This window comes from Glycine soja, chromosome 9 (genome assembly GCF_004193775.1).
Source record: "Glycine soja cultivar W05 chromosome 9, ASM419377v2, whole genome shotgun sequence".
NCBI classification, from domain to species: Eukaryota; Viridiplantae; Streptophyta; class Magnoliopsida; order Fabales; family Fabaceae; genus Glycine; species Glycine soja.
The window spans coordinates 11031052-11051220 of record NC_041010.1 but is presented as its reverse complement, the minus strand read 5'-3'; the positions used below and the strand labels follow the sequence as shown (position 1 = coordinate 11051220).

Sequence of the window (20169 nt, the reverse complement as noted above, 5' to 3'; positions counted from 1 at the left end):
ATTTCCTTTCTTGATCTCTAAGATCTCTAAATGGTATGCAATTTTGTGGGCTCCAAATATTAACTCGTAACAGCAAATAAATAGTATACACAATGACCCAAATTTTAAAAAATTATACAGAAGATAAAGCAATAAATATACAATGCTATTTTGTTTTTGTGTGCAATAATCATACCAAGGTTAAAACCTACTCAAACCTCTTTCATACTCTCAAACCTTCCATTACGAGACCGACCTAGTGCATTTATATAATGCTAATCTAACATATGTCATCTTACTCCTTTAATTTATTGTCCAATCCCATAGTTCCCTACTTGTACCACCACATTAATTAACATCACAATATATTTAACTTATTCACTCAAACTGACTGATTCTTCTGCTTTATTGGTATATCATTAGAGTCAGGACTTGTCTGCCAAAACTTGAAGTTCAAAGATCTTCTTTCCAGCATGTTTTCCACTTCCTCAATCGGAAGTCCTTTGGTTTCTGGCACAAAAATAATGACAAACACAATGGCTGCAACAGTGATGAATATGAATATCATGAATGTAGATGAGGTCCCAATGGCTTGTGTCAAGGACAGAAAGGACTGGGCCACAATGAGATTAGAGACCCAATTTGAGGTAGATGCCATCCCCCCACAGATTCCTCTGTATCTTAGAGGATAGATCTCAGAGTTAACAACCCATGGAACTGTTCCCATGCCAGGTGAGAAGAATATGATGTAGAGTGCTAGGCCAACTAATGCAAGCCAACCATATTGGCTAGGACATCCCCTAGTGTACCATAGCCTGTCCTCTTTTTGACATTGATTTTCTGTTGTGTCATTGGAAATCAAGCATGCCCCAGGTAAGAGCTGTAGAATAATTGGTAGTAGTAGTGTTAGGACTTAGAACTCAAGAAAAAATATAAGAATAATTGGTAGTAGTTGAGGACTTGGAACTCAAGAAAAAAAAAATTATAGCAGTTTTCTTAGACAGAAGTTGTAGCAACAGACTCCTTTTAACAAATATTTCACAGTTTGTTAAAAGTTATTGAAATTATAAAATTAACAGAAAGAGACGTCAAATTTGATCACAAAAATTTATAATTTTCAATATAATTTAACCAATAATAAAAGGAATGTTAAAAAAATGTGTTAACATTTCTCTTTCCTAAATTGATGCAATAAGTACAGACTAGTATAACTAATAAGGTATATGAAATATGGTAATCAAGAAGGAAATGATGGCTCTCTTGTTGTTGAGTGGCATATGGTCTTATTAAAGATAGAAAGACGCATTTTTACTAAAATAATACTAATTATGTCACATTTGTGTCTTTTTTATCTCCAACTTGGTCATATCTTACACGAGAGGATCCAAATTTGAATCAGAAAACCTTATGATGTACTTAATCTAAAGGAGATTATGAAACATTTACCTTATTAGCTCTAGAGGCACAAAAGCCACATTCTGGAGAGGCCTTGAGGCATTTCATGCAATCCCATTCACCAGGGTTGAAAGCAGTGCTGTAATCAGGGCATGTGTTGTTGAAGTGAGAGGTTTCGATTGTGCTGACCATAGGGGAGTGAGTGGTAGTCTCATGAAAAGCCACGGTCAAAACAACAAGTGAGACCACAACACCACACAAACTAAACAACAAAAGCTTCCTCCTCCCAGTCTTGTCAATGAAATATATGCTTAAAATGGAACCAAATGCATTAAGCCCTGCAGTGACAAGTGATAGAAGTAGTGCAACCCTATTTGATGCAAAACCAGCTAATTGCACAATTGTGGGGCTGTAGTACATAACAGTGTTAATCCCCACAAATTGTTGGAAGATTTGAAGGCCCATTCCAGCATATAAACCTCTTCTCACAGTTTTGGTTTTCAGCAGCTTCATTATGCTGACTTTGTTTGAAGCTGAAGCTTCTTCATTGAGTTCCGTTTCAATTGATTCCTTCAAAGCATTGATTTCATCTTCAACATCCTGGGGAGGGTAAATCCTCCTCAAAATTTCTTTGGCTTCTTCTTGTTTACCCTATTGATGGCCACAAAGACAAGTGAATACATAGATTTTGAGAAGAAAAATTAAATTAGAAACACTACTTTAGAAAGTTGGTGATGAAGGAACCTTTCTGAACAACCAACGAGGTGATTCTGGGAGCAAAACCATCAATATGATTTGTGTCAATGCTGGTACTGCTGCTACTCCTAACATCCACCTCCATGTTCCTGGTGCCTGAACAAATTATATAAAGCATCAAGATCAAACCATTTGTATATACATGTTTATTTTAAGTATAAAACTTATCTTTTCCATCACTGAGTTCACAAATCAAACAATGACATAATTTTTTTTTTGCTTGAATATGTTTTTGATCCTTGATATATATCTAAATTTTACATTTAATTCCTGATAAATTTTATCTTCACATCTATTTCTTAATATTTGAAAATTTTTGTTTTAAATCTATGTTATCAATTAAATGATGATGCATTCGTTAAATATTTGATAACGTGATTTGTGATAACTTAAAAACAGCCAATATTTGTTTCAAAATCAAACGTAAATTTAAATTGTCTAATGATTAAAAACAGTCAAAATTAATTAAAGTAATAAATAAATAAATAAATAAAACATTGAGAATCATCTTCCAAGTCATCCATCTATCTATGCTTCACCTATCTTCTCCCTTCAACCTTCATCTTTCAAAATCAGTCTCAATTTTTTTATTTTAAAAAAAAGAAACAGATCTCAACCTTCATCCAGGAACAACCTCTTCATAAACTTGACATAGCCTTGGATTTTGTTAAACCTGAGGTTTAGCGCAACGGGGTTGCTACGGCCACTGCTACTGCTGCCTCCCGCACGCATTGCAAGTGGCCTCAAGATCTGCACCCCCGTGAAGGTGTTGTTGGCCAAGTCCACTTGCTGCAATGACGACAAAAGGAAGAACCACGACTCCACAGTTCCGGTGAGTGCGTTCTCGCTGAGCTCCACCACTTCCAACAAAAGATGGAATTGCAATTCTTCGTGAAAGGGATAGAGGTGGGTTGCCGCACGCGGTGGCGTTGTTCTTCCTAGTGAGCTTCCTCTCCGCCGCTGTTCTTCCCGGTCAGCTTCCTCCCCACCGTTGTTCTTCCTAGTGAGCTTCTCATTGGATAAGTTTAGCTTCGTCATCGTTTTGGTTTGGGAAGGTTCAAGGTCAACCACAATTGAGTTATTGACCAAAGTTCAATAGCCGTTGTCGCACCATCTTTTTTACTTCTAACTGTGATCCCTAGGCCACCACCGCCAGCAAGCCTACGGATTCGGCTTTAACGTGCAATCTTCTCCAATTTGGATTTTCTTTTTGTGTGTGTTGTGTTTGGGATTGGGATAGAGATTTGGTGAAGATGTCTTCGAGGAAAGAGGGTGGGTTTCTGAAATCGTTCGAGTAATACAGAGAAGAGGGTGGAAGAGAGAGACGTAAAAGAAGGTTGCATAGGAGAGAGAAAGATTTCATTTTGAATTTGATTTGAAATAAATATTAATAATTTTGGAGCCAAATAATATTATCAAATATTTAATAGATACGTCATCACTTAATTAACGCACTTAATTAATAGTAGAAATTTAAAATAAAATTTTTAAATATAAGTAAATGCGAAAAAAAATTTATCAAGGATTAAATGTAAAATTTCAGATATACATTAAAAATCAAAAATATATTTAAACATTTTTTAATAAAAAAAATTTAATAATATGTTTCATTAAAGATAATTAAATATTAAAAGAAAATTCATGTCACTAAATGAATGTCAACAACACTCTCTCTAACACATCATTTTTTAACATCTCTTGGTTATTAATTAAAATTTATTAAGTTACAAGTGAGACTTATTAAATAAGAAGTATATAAGGTATTATTATCCTATTAAAATTTAGTTATTAATAAAAAATATATTTGAAAGAGTGAGTTAGAAAGTGTATTATTAGCATTTTCTCATATCACTAGCATCCTTTATGTCACACATAATAATTCTTAATGAAAAAATCCAAAGAGATTGAACAACAAATGAAGCATAGTGGCAATGTGTTCTCACGCTTGTGAAGGCCAAGTTGATGACATAGGAAAGGAACTGTCCTCCAGTGATGAGGAATCCATTGAGACTAACAAGGGCACCTCGAACTCTTGTTGGTGATGCTTCTGAGATGTACAAAGGTGAGGCCATTGAGGCCATTCCAACCCCAAGGCCAACGAAAACTCGACCAACAATCAGAATAGCTGGGTTTATAGCAGCAGCCATCACAATAGACCCTATAAAAAAGAGGGTATCTGCCAAAAGGATTGCTTTCTTTCTCCCAAATCGATCGTTGATCCATCCACCAACTGAAGCTCCTATGATTGCTCCAGCAAGTGCCATACTCACTATAGCTTCCTGTTTTATGATATATGAATTTCATGTTTTAATAATTGTCATGGAGTATGGTGCAACTAACATAACAGATAACAACTTAATTTGAGTGTCTTTGAAAGTGGAAAAAGGATCTGTAAGTGATTATAATCATAGTCTTCCAGGAAAATATAAGGTTGGTTGAATGGTTAAAGGAGAAAAAAAGAAAATAAAGATGACGAGTTGGATTCCCGGATCTCTTCTTCAAACAAAAAATTAACATTCTAACAAAAATTAATATTTATAGATGAAAAAAATCATAGTCTTCCAATAATTGCATTCGGAACATGACTAGTTCCAAATTAGTAAATTCTAATTCGAATCATGAGCAGGGGAAAATATAAGTTTTGTAACATTTATTTTTTGTTTATTTCTTCTTCCTTCTAAGACGAAAACATATTTTTTTTAAAAAGAAAGTCACATATCGATGGAGCCTCCTAGCACTCGTTTAAGCACATTTGTGAACTTTGAAAGCTAATGTTTACATAACACTGTCATAAAAGGGGTGCCAAAGTAATGCCTTCAAATGGAGGAGGTGCACTTGTAATTAGACTAAACTACATGAAAGTATCACTATAATTTACTGTTTTAACAATCACAAAGAATTTTCACACACAAAAAAAGAAGAATTAGATGAGTTATTTTCATCCTGCTCTGTATAGCATGATGAGTTTTATGAACATAAGAATACATTGTCATGCGTTTTCTTTAGAGTTGATGAGCTAATCAACTTTTCTTTTTCGTTACAACTTTAGTTTCATATTAACAGGGACTGGGAGAAAAAAAAAATGAACTTTTTTTAACACACGTAACTTATATTTATAACATGATTTTACTCACCAAATATTTAGCTAGAATGCAAAAAAAAAAAAAAAAAAAGATTATTGGCCAACAAAAAGCTAAACCATTTTAAGCTTAGGAGTGTCACAACTTGATAATAATATTAGTAAAAGACTTGTTGACGGCAAAAGTATAGCATACATCATGTCAAATAGTGGAATTATATCCCACATATGTGTCTACCAGCATATTCAGATTATTGTTTAAATACTGCTTTTCCTTATGAGGAATGATGTAGATTCAGAGTGGGACATGCAAAAGCATGTTATGCACAATGGAGTTTCGTGATGTTCTAAATTTAGAGCTATCGGGACCACAAACGTGTGACCAATATTCAAAGTTGTGAAATTCAGGACCACAACCTTTTGATAGAGTGAATATCGAAAGTTTCCCAAACTCAAACTTGTAAAAAATGAAGATAATAAATCAATTTTGAATGCAACTGAGCTCTTCAAACGTTTTTATTTTGTTGTAATATAATTAAAATAAGTGTTTTCATAAAATAAGAAACCATGGATGACTATGGTATCTACGATATTTTAATTTTGTTAATTCCAAGTTACGATCTGTGTTTACCAGTTCAATTGTTTTTTTTTCTTAATGTTTTCTTTTTATTTCACAACCTTATGATATTGAGATCTTCTATTCTTTTTCTTCAATGTGTACGCTCACCTTAAACTTTTCAGTTAATTACAAAAAAACAGTCTTTATATGTTCCATTTACATGCCTAAAGTCTTACTCAATATTATATTATGTTGACTTAAAAAAAAATTATTATGTTACTTTTACATGCAAAAATAGCTTAAAGATTTTAGCAAAATGTATTGAAATTTTTTAATTAATTAAGAAACATTTAATATTTTTAATACAATATATTTTGATTTTTCAATCATAACTTTAAAGGTAACTGGTAACGTTTCTAATGTTTCAATAACTGTGATGTTTTCTTCGGTTAAATTAAATATTTTTTTGGCAAGGAGGTTTATTTTAGCATGTGTGATAATGTGAAAGCTCAACATAATAGTGTTTTTAAGAAAAAAAAATAAAGAAATCAAGATGAAAAGGTTCAATAAATCATATTTTTATCTTATACATAAATATATCTTCACAAACTTATTAAACTTAATTTGTGTATACTTTGAACAGTTAAAATAAAATTACAAATCAGTAATTTAAAGAAAATTGTAAAACAGAATAAAGTGAGATCATTTTCGCAAATATCATATCTTATCTTGCTAGAAATCATTGCTATATTATCATCACAAGTGCTTATTCATCATGGGTTATGAATGAACCATACTAATGGGGGCATTAGTGTCCATAAAAAATGAAAGAATTTTTATTTTGTGAAGTAGAATATTTGAAAGCCGGGGGCATTAGTGTCCATAAAAAAATGAAAGAATTTTTATTTTTTGAAGTAGAATATTTGGAAGCCAAAAGTCAATTAAAAAGTTAATCTCTTTTAATAAATATTTTTTTATAGGCACATATGGGTCAAGAATTAAACCCATAATTATATGTTTAAAGAATAAAATTACCTATGAATCATATGTCTTATTGTTAAATGACTGAATTTGAGGAGAAACAACAAAAAAAAAATAACGAAAAACTAAATTCTTTCATGGACACTTCATGAACATTATTACCTGCAGCCACGTCTTTCTATCCACCTCTTTGAAATCATCTCTGATGTACAAAAGTGCTCCAGATATGACTCCTGCACATACCAATCATTCATCAACATGAATACTACCACTAATCAATTGGTAGTTTATAGAGAATTTTCTTGGTGAAAATTTTATAGAGAATTTGTGAACCAAGTGAAGTGGTGTCATCATAACATAAGTCATAAATTAGTTAATTAAACAAATATTATGGGAGTTTTAATTTATTTACCTGTGTCATAGCCAAAGAGAAAGCCTCCAATTCCAGCGGAGAAAGCAAGGCGAAGAACATAAGGATTTTTCCATGATAGAGACAAACATTCTCTAAAGGCAGAGATATCAGCTTCAGGCACTCCTCCTTCCATGTTGAACAAATTAATTAACAACACAAGCAAGTTAATTAATTAAGCTAGGGTTTGTTTTCTTTGTATTCAACCTTCCTAGCCCATTTGAAGAGGCTAGAGAGTTTGCTAGAAAATGATGAGTGTGTGTGAGAGAGATAGAGAGATACTTAAGGCATTAAATATGATAAGATGTGGTGGCTTGAGTAGCAGCATATTTATAAGGGGAGAAATTCAATGGCATGATGAATTTGGATGCATAGATGGAATCACATAGACACATTATTTGGAATTTTCAATCAAGATAAAAATTAGTATACGCAATCATTTTGAGACACCAAGTAGAAAATAATAAAAAAAAAGGAAAGTAAAATTGAATGGAAAAAATGTGTTTATGTGGGAATTGTGAGGGACAGGTACCACAGTTGTCTTTAGCCTTCTTACGTACCTAGCCGACAAGGGAGGAATATTACGTGACAATGGAAGATTGCAAGGCCCAAACTTGGTAGGCTTGGACACCACAACTTTTTCAAAGTTAAAATAATGCATTTTTGTTGCTATGCATTTATGTGTGTGTTATTTTTTTCTTGGATAATTTCGTTCGTAATACAAGATTATTATTAGTCTAAACAAAATTTAGGCAGAAAAAATCGAACATGAGATTTGGTACTAAATAATTTATTCCCCACGTGTAAATACAGAATCCTTAAAATATTACTACGTTCAAAGACAGAACCAGACTCCCCTAATTGTCGAGGCCGGATTATAAAATTAAATTTTATTAAAATAAATAAATAAAGTGACTAAATTAGTCATTTAGCCAAAATCATTCAAAGAATAAAACATTTTATTATTAAATCACAACACGTGATCCAAATTATAAAAAATACTCTAAAGCTTTTCGATCACAAATACAAATGCATGTCTATATATAATTTAACGAAATATAAACTGGTGGGTGATCAAATTTTGAATGATTAAGATGGATATCATGATTATAAATAAGATTTTGAGCTTTAGAATGCTATATTAATATTTGTTTTCGAAATAAAAATTATTTTGATTACATGTATAAATTTATATCAAATAAAAAATTAGGTTTAATAATCAATTTGGTCCCTAAATTATTTTAAATGATTTAATTTGGTCTATAAAATTTTAAAAGGTTCAATTTGATCTTTAAATTTTTAAAAATAAATCAATTTAATTTCTAAATTTTAAAAAGATTCAATTTGATGATTCTCAAATTCTTAAATATGATCCAGTCCAATAAAAACCTGCAAATGTTTGATCATAACCTAAAAATGTCTCTTTCCATGCCATTTATATATGATAAAAACCAACTATATATTACGCCTTAGATTATGAAACTCATGTAATGGAACAAATTAATGTTGGAATACCGAGTACGCGTGCAAGAGTGCTCCTTGTACTCTAATGAATGCAATTTTGTCCTTAAAAAAAAATAATGCTTGGACGTGTATGTATATACTTTCTCGCGTAGATCATTTCATTTAAATCATACACACGCATGTCTCATTTTACATTTATACAGTTTTCACTTCAGTAGAATCACCTCATTTTTTAATATGATAAACTATGATTTTTTTTATTTTAAAAAATAGCTAATTTTAATTTTGATTCCTGTAAAAAATAACAAATCATTTTCATCTCTGATTTTTATGGAACTCAAATGTTTTGAAAACATATGGCAGTTATTTTCGATCAAATTCATAATACAATAATTTGGACACCATGTCCTAGATAGTTCCTTGGCCAATCCTATGTAACAAGGTCAATATCTCATGATGTTGAGGATAGGCATCCCACCAGCATTTTAGGCCAATGAGAACTACCACCGGTAACACATTTCGCGGACGAAGCAAAATCGTTATGTACATTAGAACTTGCTTTCATGAATCATACATTTTGTCAGCATCAACCGTAATTTTTGAAAAGCAGTAAGTCACGGGGATCCTCTTGCACACAATTATTTCTAGTGTTTTCGTGTGATGAAATTAAGTCATGCATGTTGCTTCAAGTTCTACTCTACATAATGGACATGACAGAATTTTATGTGAAGAGATGGATTGTCAATTATTTAGCCCTCGATCGGGATATATGTAACAACTTGCCATCATATAACTTATACAAATTATATAGTCTGGGTGCTACGAAAATCTTGGGTGAAATACATGAATTAAGATGCTTAATATTATGAAAACAAAAAATAGTCTTTAACTTTGATATTGTGTGAATTAATTTAATTCTTAAAATTAGTACATTTTTTTAGTGGGACTCTTTGAAAAATTCTAGCACTACTATAAAAAAATGGGTTTTAATATCACAATATTAACATCGATTTTTGATAATCATGAATGTAAGATACTTCAACATACTTAATTTTTAGATCTTCAAAAAATATTTTTGCAAAAATCAAGCATACATCCTCTCTCACAAACTAAACCTGTGCTACTAATCGAACCACATTCATTGAGTGGAATATTTGATGTGTTATAAAAAAATAAAAGGTTAAATTATAATTTGATCCTCCTATAATTTTAAATTCGTGATTTTGATTCTCTTATTTATAAATCTAGATATTTAGTCTCCTTATTTTTCAAAACAAATAATTTTGATTATTCTGTCAAAATTTTGATTATTCTTCTAATTTTGTTATTGTCTTTTCTATAAATAAATGATCATGAATTTAATTCATATTGAGATATTTTTTATTTTTCGCTTCATTTAATATTTTTTTATATATAAGTATCATGTTAACACTTTACATAAGTTCTACATCAACATTAATATGCCACATCAAAGTTTGACTTCTAATGATCAACTGATAAAAGAATCAAAGTTACTTATTATAAAAAAATATAGGAGAATTGATTTCTTAATTTAAAAATAAAGAATCAAAATCACAAATTTAAAGTTATAAAGGAACTAAAATTACAATTTATTCAAAATGAAATTAGATTTTTAGTTTTTGACAATCACGTGTTAATTTAATGCTTGATATGCATTAATGTTTAGGACTAATTAATTAATGACATCAAGGTAAAAAGACCAATTAACTACAAATAATTACTAAAAATTTACTAGAACTCACATTTTATTCAATCACCTTACTTAAATTTTCTTAATATTTACTAATAATTTTCCTTTTAGTTTTAATTTCATGTGTCAAATTAATTCTTAATGTCAATTTCAGATACCGATCGAATTTTAATATTTTAATTAAAATAAGGTTTTAAGGAGATTTAATTATACTCTTCATCTTCATAATTTATTAATTTGTACTTTCGTTTTGGATCATAAATTGAAAAGTATGGATTTTAATCTATATAGTTTTATCTTTTAGGTTGTAATCCCTATAATTTTGTCTGGTTTGAGTCCCTATACTTTTATTCCATTTAAGCATTAATCCTTTTTCTTTACTGAACATATTAATCCTTATAATATGTTAGATATTGGTCTAATTGGTTGTCTCTTAAAGAGTGTTAGCTTGTGACGACATTTGCCAATGGTATGAACAAAAATTCAACAGTTTGTAGTTTGTTAGGAGTGGTTGCGAGTTTTTAATTTATGAATTTTAAATATAATTTTTAAAATAAAATATATTTGATAAAAATAGAGATGAAATAATTTTTAAATTATTTTTAAAATATTTTATACTCATTTTTAAAATTAAGAAAAAAATTGTAAATATAATTTTTAATTTAGAAACAACAAATATTTTTTACATTTAATAATAATATTTTTTTATTATCACTATTCTCACCAAAATTATGTCACTTGCGAAGCTTGAGCAAACCAAAATTTTGAGGGATCCAAAATAAATTACAATGCACATCTTTAATATGCAGTATCATACTAAGTTGAGAAACAAAAATTATTAATTACATAAAAATGATAAATTATTTGCAGAATTATTACAAATAAAAATAAATAAAATCTTTCAACATCTACTTGAACATGCATGTATACTGTTTTAACTTAAGAAAAAATTAGTACGTAAATATATATAATATAATTAATATATATTATATATTAATATAGTATTGCATAAAATGTTTGAACAAGATAGAAAAAAAAAACATTATAGTCTCAAGCATTACATATTTTAGAAGGAAAGAGTGATTATTTTTATTAAAACATAGGTTGCACAGCAATAACATTAAGATGAAAAACGAGAACAATAACAATGCTGAAAAAGGCGGTGGATCACTGAATTTATATCAAAACAAAAAAATAAAATGTTAACACATTTGAGATAATATATATATATATATATATAACTAAAGAAAACAAAAACACATATATACTTGTGAAGATAAATCGTGCACACATGAAAACAAGTCTATTGAAATCATTGAAACTAAGTTACACATTAGCTGTTCATTTGGTTGTCACCACTACAATCACTAGAATTGTTATTATCACTACTATTGTCACTATCATCACTGTTGTCACCACCATTAGCATTACCACCACCAAAACCATTAGTTTCATTGTTATCATCATTATCACAATCACTACCACCACTTTCATCGTCGCCACCACTTGGTGTTACCGTCAACACCACTGTTATTGTCATCATCTTTGCCCCTGACATCATCATTACCAACGTCATTGCTATCACTACCACCACCATCAATGTCATTATCACTGTCATTGTCACCACCACCACCACCACCACAATTACCAACAATATCACCCCTACCATCGCCACCAAAATCACCACCAATGTTGCTGCAACCACTATCATCGTCATCATTTGTTGTCACCACCACCACACCACTATCATTGCTACCACCATCGCCATCAATACCACCGACATTGCTACTACCACCACCACAACTAATATCACCTTCTTCTTTGCCACTGCCACCACCACTAATATCACATCCATCACCACCACCAATGTCGTTACCATTGGCTACCAACACCACATTGTCATTGCCACCTCTACTACCACCACCGTCATTGTCATTGTGATCACCACTGATATCTCTAATAACAACATATTTGTTGTTAACATCGCCACCATTACCATTAAAGTTACAATCACACAAAATACTCTTAAATTAATTTTAATGCCATATGAAACTTTTAAAATAAGATTATTTAAAATTGATTTGAAATGTTTTTTAAATTAAAAGTAAAAACTAGTTGTTATTTTTTAAATTTTAGAAACTGAAAACTAAAATCACCTCAAACGGATCCTAAACAAATAATATTAAAAACTTTTAATATATATATAACAATTAAATATAAAATTTAGATAAATTACATATGGATGCTAGAAATGTATTGAAAATTAATGTTTTTAATTTGTAATATCAACAACATTGATCATATTAACTTTTATAAATGTCAAATTAATGTTTTTTTAAAGAAAAAACTCTTTCTAACTAGACCGGGGATGGGTGGTAAAAAAGAAAATATAAACACAAAATTAGACATGCACTATATTTTTCCATGAAAAAAAAAAATTAGACACTATATTTGTCCATATCCTTATGATGATTTGCCCCCAAGAAATCACATGCAATGCCGTTACCTTAATGTATGAACCTCTGATAAAAAAGAGGAGAGGGGGACCGATGCCAACCTACTCAGGATAATTAGATATATTTGTAAGCAGGAGTTGGACTTGGAATAGGCCCAACCTATTATCTAGCCAATATCATGTCTAGATCAGATTAATTTTCTTTAAAAAATAGGTTAAGTTTAGGTTTTTATAAAAAATTATTTGATTAAAAGGATTATACTTAAATCATTTAAATGGCATTTTCAAACCCAGGTCGACCTATATTTAAATTAGTAAAAATTATAATAATTTCTTTAGTATTATTGTTATATTAAAATTACTATAATATATCAAAATCATATATTATAAACTTGCAATGTAAAATTTAAATATTCATAAAAAAAAGGTTAAATCATTTTCATTGTTATTTGGACGTGTGAGAGTTTATGATTTCATACATAGAAACGGTAAATTAAGTTTTTGTAAAAAAAAAAAAAAGTTATGTATTAGAAGTAAATATTTTTCTTATAAAAGATAAGTCATTTATACTTTCACGATTAGGATTTTTGGCTCATTATGGGACCCTAAAATATCACTACAAACTTCTTGATTCACAGGTTACTCTCTCTTAAATCTCTTCTCAATAATGTACTCCATCTAAACTCGTACATTAATTATATTTGTAGATAAGTAAAAGTAACTACTTTAACACTGTTTAAGGAAGTTAGTTGAAATTATTTAATTTTATTAATCTTAAGTTAAAAAATGATTATTCTTAAATCATTTTTTATTAGAATTTGATATCATGAATACAATAGAATCTTTGAAAATAGAGTTATGTGAAACCAAAAATATATAGAGTTGTACCTCTCAAACATACTTGCCTCAGAAGGAGGAGGCATGTGAAAAAAAAAATACAATTAAATGATGAATGTTTTAAAAGTGATATAATTAAATAGATAAAATTAGTTAAATTTATTTATATTTAAGACCAAAATATAAAATAACTTTTTTGTTTATATAAGAGTTTAGAGAAAGTATTTTACATGAATCTTTATGTCACAAAATCCCTCATAATTACTTTAGTTGTCTTAGTTTGTTTTTCCTTACGTACCTTATTAATTAGTAAATATTAACACACCAATTGCTACCCTCAATAGCATAAAATGACTTTTATTTTCATTTCCAAATGCAAATATATAAAAGTCATCTTTATTTTCTATTGTAAAATGGTGATAACATAACTACTTTAGTGCTTTTTTACGGAAAAAAAAATGAAATAATAGAATAAATCAACATTGACTTAATAATGCTTAAATGAATTAGTCAGTAAAAAACTGCTTAAATGAATTAATTTTATCATCTATTAAAACTGTTATATAAAATTAATTATAATAGTTTAATAAATAATTTGTATTTTAAAAGGTTTGAAAACAAAGTTAAAATAAAATCTTAATAATTTTAATGAATTATTCGAATTAGTTTTCAAGGATCTTATTTGGAAATTTACTTTATACCTAAATATACATATTGTTTGAAAAAGGAAATTGAAGATATGGACAGTAGAGCTCACGAATAAAATTTACTTTAAAAAAATTAAATTTTAATGCTTTATTCAAGGGTATAATAGGTCTTATGCTTTTTTATCCAAAAATAAAATAAAAATAGGTCTTATGCTTTTTTATCCAAAAATAAAATAAAAATAGGTCTTATGCTCCACGAAAAGTCCAAAGTGAATGTGATATTTCTAAATACATGTCGTGAGAATTTAACCTCGGTCTTCTTTCTTCTTCTACAATTTTTTTAGAACAAAATCTAGAATGCTCCTAAGATTCTCCAAGTGTTTTGTTTCAAATGAATCAAAAAAGAAAGTTTTACCCGAAACTAACCCCAAAAAGAAATTAAAGATGTTGCTTCCTATGGTTTCCATGAGTTGTATATGCATGCTCACAGTTATGACATATTCTAAGCATGAAATTTCATCGTTCATGTCAGCTTATTTCAACCATCAAACTCATATATATAGCCTTTGACCAGACCATGTTCTTTGTAATCCGCAATTTTTAATCTTTTTGGAAAGATATTATTAATTGCCTAAGTTGGATCACGTACAAGATGTACTCCCCAAGTAACATAATTAATTGCCCATGGAACCAAAATAAAGAGAAATGGTATCAATTAGCATCCCACAAAGTTACGACAAGTTAATGATCACATGATTCTTATTTCATACTCCATTCTGATTTTTGAACAAAATTTTGCATGAGATGTCAGAGTATATTTTTGTCTTTATTTATTAATTAAAAAAATCCTTTTTAATACTATATGTAAAACTATCATGTCAGGTATTGACATAAATTCATGTGTTTGCATTTCATACATTCCCTAAGACAAATTAAACAATGCGAAAATAAATTTGTAAAATGCTAGAAAGAAATCACGCTAAAAAATAATTTTAATTTCTGAAATATCCAATTTTATTATGTACCGTGTGCTTTTTTTGTATGTGTACGATGTTGGTAATAATGATAATAAAATTTAAAATCTCATGTATATAGTTGTATACTGTTTAAATCTCTCACTATTATAGAAAAGACATTTGATATTTGTAAAAAAAAAATATCCTTTAACATCAATTTTAAATGCTAGAAAGACATTTAAATCTCTACCAATATTGAAAGTGAACTCCTCTCAACATTTCTTATTGAAAATACATTTCAACATCGGTTATCCTTAAACCAATGTAGAAATAGAAAGTGCGTCAAATCATGTAAATCTGTCCACTTACAATATCACGTACAAAGGTATCTATACGTGTTTTTAATGTATACTTTTGAGCTCATAAATGGGTATGTGTATCTTAGGTTAAATATATTAAAGCTCATATTATATATTTGGTATTAAGTATTAACAAATTAACGAATTAAAAATATTAGTAAAGACCTTTTTGATGGACATCGTTCTGTCTTACTAATTGAGTCAGCTAATTCATTCCGTGCATCTAGTCATTTGAAATAAGTTTTTTTTTTATCAGTAAAAAAGTTATATATTAAAAAAGAAAATAAAGACTACAAGATATATGTACCCATGCATCCCTTAAAACCTCAACTAACTTCACAAGATAATCAAACCATAACATACCCATTCCCATAAATCCTCTAACCCAATAAGGAATTTTTATCAGATATTTGACTATATTCAGTGACTTGTATACCATTAAAATTCAGCAAACTATACCAATCTAAAACTAATTAAAAACTACTTTCCCATCTTGTATCTGCATACCAATTTTCATGAATACTCCATCAGTCACATGGAATTTGTTATTGTTCCACCTCGTTAAATACGGTTGAATCAAAATAGTTTAAAATTAAGCATATAAAAACAATAATTTAAAACGGACTAAAAATTCTTTTAGTTCAATTCATGTGTGGACATTTATTGGAAGGGCATCTTTGAGTATTATCTTAGGACTGGTTACCTACCTTTGCCTTATGCTAAAATTTATTACAGAAAAATAATTGAAATTAGAATATAATCTATTTTTGTTATTCAAAATACAATTGTTTAATATCTAAACTTAATTATATATATTATTTGACTTTAATAAAAATTATTTTAAATATATATTCAATTAATTAAAAATCTAAATATAATTTTTGTCTAAAGTCTCAAATAGCTTTATATAGAGAGATTAATCAACAAATAACACTTGATTATTTTGAGAAAAAAAGTAAACAAAAATTACCAGATTATTAAATTAATCTCTCGCTCTCTCTCTCTGTGTTTCAAAAACTAAAGTAATATTTATCAGGTTATTAATGAAAAATATCAATTAATATTATATTAAAAAACTAGATATAATATTTTTTCTAATATATTTTTTTTTCAAATGCTTCTCAAATACGACATTTATTTTAGTATGATTTTAGTAAGGTGGTATTACTAGATTATTCAATACACAATTTTTTCAATATAGTTATGATATCCTTTTTTTTGTTTTTACTTTTCATTTCTCTTGTTTCTAAATAAAGGTAAATATTGTTCTCATTATATAAATTTATTTAGATAGAATTTGAAATAAATGAAGAATATAAATTTGAGTCATACATTTAAATATAATATAATTATTTCTATTTATAGTTCTAATTTATTATTATAAGAAAAATATCATTTCGTAAACATGTATAGAATTTTTATAAGTTCGTTATATTTATTTTGTTTAATTTTTTATATACCCACAGTGTTGCTCATGTCACATCAACTTTTTGTGAGTTTTTATCATTTTTTCTTATCAACTCACACATATCCACAATTTAATTATGTTACATTACTTTTCGGCTTTCTGAAATTTGTTCAAGCTTTTTTTTTTCTTTCTATACATTAAAAGTGTTTTTTTTGTTTTAATTAATTGATATTACATCTACATTTTTAAATATAATTTTATATATAATAAGTTTTTTTAATACTATAATAATAATAATAATAATAATAATAATGTCAAATGTAGTTAGTAGTGCCACTCTTACTCTCACCGCCTTTTGTGATGCTAATTGGGGTGGTGACACAGCTAACCGAAAATTTACCAATGATTATATAGTCTATCTTGGTCCCAATTCTATATCCTAGTCTTGCAAACAAAGTCCACGGTTGCATGGTCTTCAACGAATGCCAAGTATCGCACAATTGGATCCACAACAACTAAGTTGTTATGGTTGCAACAACTCTTAATGGAGCTTGAAGGCCAAGTATCTCAGCCACTAACTATTTTTTTAGACAACTACTACTAAAAAAATGTGTTATGTCGGTGATTCTAAGACGGTTTTAATTAGAAAGTATGATGGTGACATTTTTGTAATAAACAAGAAGACGTTTCCACATACCTGTCTTTAAATAGTAGGCGATGACAAACTTGTAAATATTTGCTTACCATACAAAGATGGTTTAATCCCAAAAACCATCTTTGTTAGATTAGTGATTTGAGCACGTGATTGTCCTTCGTTCAGTCGCGACCTAGCTAGCTGTGAATCTGGTTCACTAATCCCCGACAATGCCTTGTTTACGCCCTAGCAGCCCACTCCGTCATCTCCCGTGCCCTCCGTGTTGACATTGCAACCCGCTCCGCCATTTCCCGTGCCGCTCCATCGTCATCTTGTTTTCACTCCTTGGTCGAAGTACATAAGTAGTGGTTCCTGTGAAGTTGAGCCCCAATTTAGGTATGTCTCCTAAATGTTGTACTATTAAAGCAAATTGTAGGTTGGATTATTTTTTTAATTAATTCATGCATTACGAGTGATTTGGGGATGTGGGTCTTAAGTGGCCTTTGGTCAAGTTGTCTTTGGTCAAGTTCAACTCAATAAGTCCAGTTGTATCTATATAAATTCTTATGAAAAATGTGAGCATTCAAAATTTATACTGTGCGTTACCCTATCACATTTTCACTTTCATTTTTCATTATTTCTATGACTTTCTCATGTCGTAACAAAGATATGTTTGCAGGGTTGAAGATGAAGAAATTGGACAAATGCCAATGGCATATGTGGTGAGAGCAGCTGGTTCTGAACTCTCAGAAAACCAAGTCATTCAATTTGTTGCAGGCCAGGTACCACTCTTTCCTAAGCTCATTTTAACTATTTTTTTTTATTTTACTTATAAAATGGAGAATTTTCAGGTGGCTCCATACAACAAAGTGAGAAAGATGAGTTTCATTGACACTATTCCAAAGTTAGCTGCTGGCAAGATATTGCAGAAGGATCTTGTTTCTCAAAGAAAATATCAACTTGTCTCCAAGTTATGACTAGCATGTATAAATGGTGGTATTAGTATTCCAAGTTATGACTCAATGTCCTAATTTGTGGGTAGCAGATGTTACTGAGGTTCTTTGTGAGCTACAACTTACTATAAAGAAAGTGAAGGTATCTACTACACCTCATGGCAAAGTCATAGATCTGTTTTTCATCACAGAGACCAGGTTTATATTTTATATTTGCTTTCGTGCAATTGTTAGTTAATTTCTGTTGAAAGTTGTTCATCTATTCATTAAGACTTCTACATCTTGTAAAAATTTTGTCAACATCATCCATTCAGAATTTCATGCTCCTGTTCACAATTTCAAAATTGTCTCCCTTATCCCCCAGTTGACTACTTCATTTTTTAGTCCATCTTTGTCTTCCACCCATTTTGACTCGTTGATGATTGAGTGGCTTTTCTCTGTTTTGTCTGTGTTCTCTGTTATAGTATATTATGGCTTCTTTCTGATATAATTTTATTTTGTTGGTTGTTAGAACTATATTATTTTGTTCTATTATAATATATTTTTCTAATGTTAATTGTTATTATTTTAGAAGTAATATGTTATTTATAGTTTACTTATATTGTTTTTATAATAGGTCAACTTTACCCGAGTTAAGTTTGTGAGTCAAATTTACATAAACTTGAGTTTGGCAACCTTGGTCTTTACGATTAAATATGCTACTCATTTATAAAATAATGGTGAGACGAATGTCCAGTTAATAATATTGAATTTTTGAGTGATTGATTGAATCCTCGTATTAATTGTCAGTCATAAACTTGCAACATCTAGACATGAGAATTTATTACATGATAGAAATCAAATAAATTCTTCAATAATAACTCAATTAATTTCTTCATGTATATGGCTCCAGATAGGCTGTCAGTAACGTAAAAGTAATCCCTGTGGCCCAGCCATGGCTGCACCATTTTTCTCAATGCCCTTTTAGCCTTATGTTTATCAGGTACTTGCATTAATTCTCACTCTTAACAACAATTTCTTTTTCTTCCCTTTTTGAGCTTGTCTTGGCTCGAATCAATTGCTTTATGTTAATCTTGATTCTAGAATATGTTAAATGCATTGATGGCTTCTCAGCTAGGATTGTAATTTGTGAAATTGAAGTACTCCAGAAGATCAATTTGTGTTTCTTTTAAATATTGCTAAGTTTTTGCAATTGAAGTTGTTGTTTTGTTGATTTCAATGATTTGACAGGATGGCTTCATTGTATGATTGACAAAATTTACTTGAGTTCAGGATCATGATAATTTGCTCCTTTGTCCCATGCCTTCATGAAACTTACATATCTCCTCTAGAATATTCAAAGTGATATTGTGTAATAAAAAACTTTTTTTTAATGTTTGGTGCAGTTTATCCTAACACACAAATTTAAGAAAAAGGAAAGTTTCTCCGTGTGTTTATTCATATCTTTGCTTGTAAGCATTATTTATCAACTATCAAGGGTGTTTCAATGCCCCTCAACTTATCATGGACTAGTATTTCTATCATAAAAGGAAATGTCTAACATTTTACCAATTATCCTTATAATCTTTCGGTGATTTTTTCATGTTT

General features: G+C 29.5%; 2 protein-coding genes across 2 annotated transcripts; both read right to left on the bottom strand.

Annotated features, from left to right (window-relative positions):
* Positions 1-60: 60 nt before the first annotated feature.
* On the bottom strand, positions 61-7471 carry LOC114367950 (probable inositol transporter 2). The gene is made up of 6 exons (XM_028325226.1): positions 7162-7471; positions 6912-6982; positions 4074-4409; positions 2119-2226; positions 1426-2025; positions 61-859 (listed from the first exon to the last, which is right to left on the bottom strand). The coding sequence occupies exons 1-6, from the start codon at positions 7292-7294 to the stop codon at positions 362-364; spliced, it is 1746 nt and encodes a 581-aa protein (XP_028181027.1). The 5' UTR covers positions 7295-7471; the 3' UTR covers positions 61-361.
* Positions 7472-11823: 4352 nt separating this feature from the next.
* Positions 11824-17937, bottom strand: LOC114368166 (N66 matrix protein-like). Its single transcript, XM_028325506.1, has 2 exons — positions 17873-17937; positions 11824-12289 (listed from the first exon to the last, which is right to left on the bottom strand). The coding sequence occupies exons 1-2, from the start codon at positions 17935-17937 to the stop codon at positions 11824-11826; spliced, it is 531 nt and encodes a 176-aa protein (XP_028181307.1).
* Positions 17938-20169: the final 2232 nt, after the last annotated feature.

Coding starts and splice junctions, on each gene's coding strand:
- LOC114368166 (XM_028325506.1), bottom strand. CDS start 17,937: ATGGCGGAGCGGGTTGCAATGTCAACACGGAGGGCACGGGAGATGACG. Junction 12,290..17,872: donor ACGGAGTGGGCTGCTAGGGC/GTAAACAAGGCA, acceptor TGTTGTTATTAG/AGATATCAGTGGTGATCACA.
- LOC114367950 (XM_028325226.1), bottom strand. CDS start 7,294: ATGGAAGGAGGAGTGCCTGAAGCTGATATCTCTGCCTTTAGAGAATGT. Junction 4,410..6,911: donor ATAGAAAGACGTGGCTGCAG/GTAATAATGTTC, acceptor ATCATAAAACAG/GAAGCTATAGTGAGTATGGC. Junction 2,227..4,073: donor TCAACTTGGCCTTCACAAGC/GTGAGAACACAT, acceptor TAATTTGTTCAG/GCACCAGGAACATGGAGGTG.